This window comes from Cupressus sempervirens, chromosome 10, assembly GCF_028749045.1.
Source record: "Cupressus sempervirens isolate cs-2001-9-10 chromosome 10, ASM2874904v1, whole genome shotgun sequence".
NCBI classification, from domain to species: Eukaryota; Viridiplantae; Streptophyta; class Pinopsida; order Cupressales; family Cupressaceae; genus Cupressus; species Cupressus sempervirens.
In genome coordinates this window covers 780123627-780129009 of record NC_143127.1, presented here as the reverse complement: position 1 = coordinate 780129009, position 5383 = coordinate 780123627, and the positions used below count along the sequence as shown (strand labels likewise).

Genomic DNA, 5383 nt, shown 5'->3' with positions numbered 1-5383 from the left:
GCTAAAATCCTATCTAAACCAATATAATCAGTCTTATTAGTTTTTGACAAACATTACTATTGAATATTTTTGTTAGCCTTTTTTCACTCTCTATAATTCTACATCTAAAGCCATGCTCTTACATGTTCTCCCATTGCCCATTCATGACACCAAATTAATGGGACTTTTAAAGTACATCCTATCTTTTCTTAAAATTGATTTAGAGAAACAGAGATAATCTCTCAAAGTTCCTAAATTTTTTTGGTTAGGTCTACTCAAATGTTTTTTAAAGAGTTGCAAAATTTAAGGAACAAATAAAAAAAAAATTGGATCTTAGTCAGAACTTTTCAATCTTTCAATAGTAATTTGTCCTGTGTGAAGATCACATTGAAGGTACAAGTTTTTAGACTAGGTCTACTCGAATGTTGTTTCAAGAGTTACAACTTTGAATTTTATATAAATTCAAGTTTTATATAACAAACTTTATTGAAAAACAAAAGCTTAGTAATTTAAACTCTTTTTATTTGAAATACATATTTAATATTTTTTCAAAATAATTCAAAGAATAGATAAGTCTTCTTGAAACAATATAATAAATAATGAAAATAACCATTAAATTATAAATTTTAGTTTAATTTAAAAATGAAATCAAAATTCAATTAATAAATTCAATTTTATTTAGTATTAAAAATATGTTAAAGACATCAATTTTCTACAATCCATCATGTATAGCAATAGTTTCTGAAGAGATTTTGTTGGAGTTTTTGCATCAACATTTAGGATCACACTCGGTGATCCATCATTAGGACAAAGGAGAGCTGAAGGATGAGTAAGAACATAGATTGCCTTCTAGAAACATTGACACAAAAAATCCAACACAATCTCTTCCAAATAAATTGTTGCTATATATTAGAAATATTATAAAACTTTGATTTTTTAAAAATAAAAAAAGTTTAAATAAACTTAATCATTTAAGTAACTATAAAAAACATTAATTCCTAATACTCACAATTTTTTTTTTTATACACAGTGAATATAGGTTTAAAGCTAAATGACAAAATTGTTTGTACACATGATAAATAAAATAGGTTTATAAAAACCAAAAAATAGTTTCCTTGAGTGTAGATGAATAGGGCAAGTACTAATAGGAAGTTAAAGGAGCATGGCGCATGTGCATAACATGGGTGTGGGCATGAGCATCCAGCCAATGAAATTCTTGGCTTGATATCCACTGCCATCTTGGAATATTGTGACTTCCTCGACCTTCACCATTTGCATGTCAGGAGTCATCATCAATTCAATTTTGGGAATTATGCTCTCATTACTGACATCGAATTTTTCATGCTCGAAAAAAGCTTATCATCTTCCATAGCAAAATATGAATAATTTTCCTTTACAGCCGTAATTTTATTTCTATGATTTTTTTTGGGAATGCAAAGATGAGTGGGTTGTAAAAGCCCCACATTGTGGCAGTGCCATTTCTAGCAATAGAAAAGTTTAATATATTTTATACATGCTTTGGACATTCCTATGCATAAAGTGCTAACTACAATATGATCACTTTAGTTATATTCCTACTCTCCTACGTAAAAAGATCTAATATTTTGTATGGATATGTTTGATTTTTTTTATTAATCGAGTTTAAAAATAAATAACAATATGAAAAGTTTCCATCATTACCTCACCTACACTTGAATATGCTAATAGTTTATTCTTTTTCAAGGCATTCAATTACGATAAGGGAGGAGAGAAACATGAGCAAGTCCTTTTTATGTTCTTTATTCTCCATTTCTCATCCACTTCTATAACATATGCTTTGACCCAGTAAAAGATGTGTCTTTTCATTCATTAACTAATTACATTAGTAACCAATAAGTTATCTCATAACCAAGTTAATAAATCACCTTAATTCCTTTGCCTTCTTCAAGACGCATGATTTATGGGGTCTTAAAGTAAGACACTATATTGTAAGATTAATGATGCTCATATTTGAGATCATCATTCATAATTGTGCTAAATTAATATTAGTAATAAATTCATCGGTGTCTTAAATGTCTTCGTATTTTTGTTCTAGAATCAAAATTATTATCTTTCCTCTATCAAGTATTTATATTGGTAATGTTCAAATCATGATTTAAGTAGTGAGTTTGCAATCATTAAGACATATCATCTCTTAAAAAATTTCGCTACTAAGGAGCCATAAAAATTTAAAATGATGCAGAAATGATGAAAACAATCCAAAAGATCTTTACCATCCATTTGTCGAGTCCAAAATTACACTATTTCAAAGAGAAACTTTAAAAGGTTTTGGAATTAAGCCAATGATTTTAATGGAGTCCTAGGCTTGTGTGAAGAAAAACTTGATTTTAAGCTATCCTAATTAAGAAAGGCTAGAGATGCATCCATCACATTCCAACAAATGTAAAGACTAAAAACTAAAATTATTGCCACATATGCAAACAACCTCAAGATGTGGAACAATATGCAGGAATATATGGAATTTGAAAAGTCAAAAAGTTGATTTAATTCACATAACCATATAATTCAATGTCCATTTCTAGATGGAAAATCTATACATATCGACAAATAGTCGAGAGTAATTGGAATCACAATAATATCAACAATAAAAGTTTTAAGGTATTCGACACGAGTCCTACATAGTCAAACATAGTTTTAGTCAAAAGGTCAAATATCATACTAAGTTCTAATAAAAACATGTTGAGAATAATGAGTCATGACAACAAAGAACCCTAAGTAGATATTCTATTTAAAAGAAACAAGAGGAACAACAAATAAGAAAAAATGTCAAAGACCCTTATGCTAAAAAACATTGTCAATTGAAAGCTCCGTACTTATGTATCCAAAACATAAATATCCACATTTCGAGAGAAAAACATATCTAACAAAATTCCATATGTTAATAGATAAACCCATTTTTAACAAAAATTGCAATCCATGTCATGTTGGGGAATTAAATTGTCATTTAGTTGTTTGACAAATGACCTTTATAAGCATTTTACGCCATTTCCCAAAGATTTCTGCCACATGGATGAAACCTCCAAACACATTGCCACTATTTCATGCTATTTCCTAAAGATTTTACCGAAGTAATTTACATAGACACATTCTACTGCTTCCACAATTATTTATCCTTAGAAAACCACAAAATCTCACAAACCATTCATATTATATTTAGCTTCCCAAAGTTTGCAAGGCTAAAAGATGGTAAATAGCAATAGGTAGGGTCTCTACAAGGCAAGGCCACGGACTCATTAATAGTGCTGCATAAAATTTAGGCTAAACACATTAGAAACAACGGAACGGAAAACTGAAACCAGACTGCGGTAGAGAAGCATTATTTATAAAAGTGATAGAAGTCTTACTCGAGATTTCTAATCAAGAGTCAGATTCCCTCTCCTCCTTATCTTTTGTTGGTCCGGTATTCAACTTGTGCATCTCACTCACAAAAGCTCTCAAATCTGTGGTAGAAGATCCTTCCAGCTTAACAGCATCTGAAGCCATCATCTTCAATTTTTCAGCGCTCTCTCTCATCTCTTCTCGTTTGTCTCCGAGCAGAGCCATTGTGACAGCTTTCTTTATACTTTCCTCTTTCGGAATCTCGCCTTTATTCTGGCAAAACTGGATTCCAACGCCCAACTCAGCAAAAAGCTTAGAATTGAAGTGTTGATCTCCAGCCATGGGCCATGCAAGAATTGGGACACCAAGAGAAATGCTCTCCTGCGCAGAATTCCATCCGCAGTGGCTTATGAAGGCACCCACCGAGGGATGAGAAAGAATTACCAGCTGGGGTGCCCAACCCCGTATGATTAACCCTCTCTCTTTCGTTCGCTCCACAAAGCCCCCTGGCAGAAATGTGCTAATTTGATCAGTTTTTGAATCTGAACATGAAGACGCTGGTTCCTTCTTTGGGGCTACTTTAATAGTCCATATAAATGGCTGTTCACTGGCTTCCAGACCTCTGGCCAAGGCATGTGTTTGTTCTTCTGGTAAGGTAATAAAGCTTCCAAACGAAACATAAATTACAGAGCGCGGGCTACGGGAATCCAGCCAGGAAACCAGCTCTTTTTCATTAATATCCGCCATTTTCCCTCGCGTCATAATATTTCCCGCTGCTCTAGATAAAAATTGGGGATTTACAGGGCCTATTACCCAAACTGGTTTAGCGGTCAAGGTTTTCAAGTGCTGGGCATACAAAGGCTCGAGCTCATGGAAAGTATTGATCAGCATTCCAGATCCTTTGCCAATATCTAGGTAACACTGACGAGCAAAACCCTGAAAGGGGTTTGTGTTGAAGAAGGCAGGGGATACCTCATTTTTACCCAATCTGACGGTACGCGGCATATTGAAGCTCACCACGAGGCTCTCGTCCTCCTCGTCTTTCTCCAAGCTGTTGTCAAGCATTGAACACGAAATGGAATGCAGAAGACTTGTTGCGAAGGCTCCGCAGGTGTTGAACAGAAAACTGACAATGTTGAATTTTTGGGCGGTGTCGACGGCCCAACCCATAAATATATCGTAGACAATACAAACGTGAGGTGCTACTATGTGTTGGTCAAATTGCTGCTCCATCCAAATGTCGAAAGGGTCTTGAAGCTTCATTGCGAGGTGGAATATAAGACCCAGTGATTCGACCGGAAGAAGGTCGGTGCTCTCGCATCCGTGTAAACCGTCCACGAGGGGCGGGGGAAGGGCAACCAGGCGAATATCGAGCGCTTGATCAAGGTAGCCCTGCAGGCGTGAGACGTTTGCAGGTATTGTGACATAACTGACGGTGAGGCCGTGGGAAGCGAGGAGCTTTGCGAGGTCCAGAAAAGGGATGAAGTGGCCCAGGCCTGGGAATGGCACTGCCACTACATGAGGCTTCTCACTTGTATTCATCTTTGCTCACCAAAACGAATCTACCCAACCGAGTTCGTCCTCCTGTACTTATTCGGTCCGATCTCTTCATTAAAAAATTGAAACATTTGAAGTAGCGTATTCCCCACGCAAAAGAAAATGCTTTCCTACGTACTCCCGGGCCCCACTCTCTTTCGCCACCCCTGACGGTTGAAATTGGCGTATGCCATTTCGCATCTTTAATTTCACGAGTTTCTCAATCAATGACGACATGGCCTGAACCTTGTTCCTCCAACAAAGTCAAAATTGGTGGCGGTATAAAATGCCGATTCCAACCGATCCCAACCGATGGCACGGGGTAAATAATAATAGGACTAGCAATCGTATCTTAGTGTGCAATAGATAGACCGAATAAATAAGAAAGGTCAATTAGGAAAACAGATTTACAGTTTCAAAATAATCTTTATTTTAAGTTTTTTTAGGTAAATCTTAATAATCACATTTAATATATGTATGTATGTATTTACATCTACTACTGTATCTATTG

The 5383-nt window shown here is 35.3% G+C and overlaps 1 protein-coding gene across 1 annotated transcript; it reads right to left on the bottom strand.

Moving 5' to 3' along the window:
- Window positions 1–3147: 3147 nt before the first annotated feature.
- LOC149536198 (UDP-glucose flavonoid 3-O-glucosyltransferase 7-like) lies at window positions 3148–4912 on the bottom strand. Its single transcript, XM_089803864.1, has one exon. It carries the CDS (start codon window positions 4876–4878, stop codon window positions 3376–3378), a length of 1503 nt encoding a protein of 500 aa, XP_089659990.1. The 5' UTR covers window positions 4879–4912; the 3' UTR covers window positions 3148–3375.
- Window positions 4913–5383: the final 471 nt, after the last annotated feature.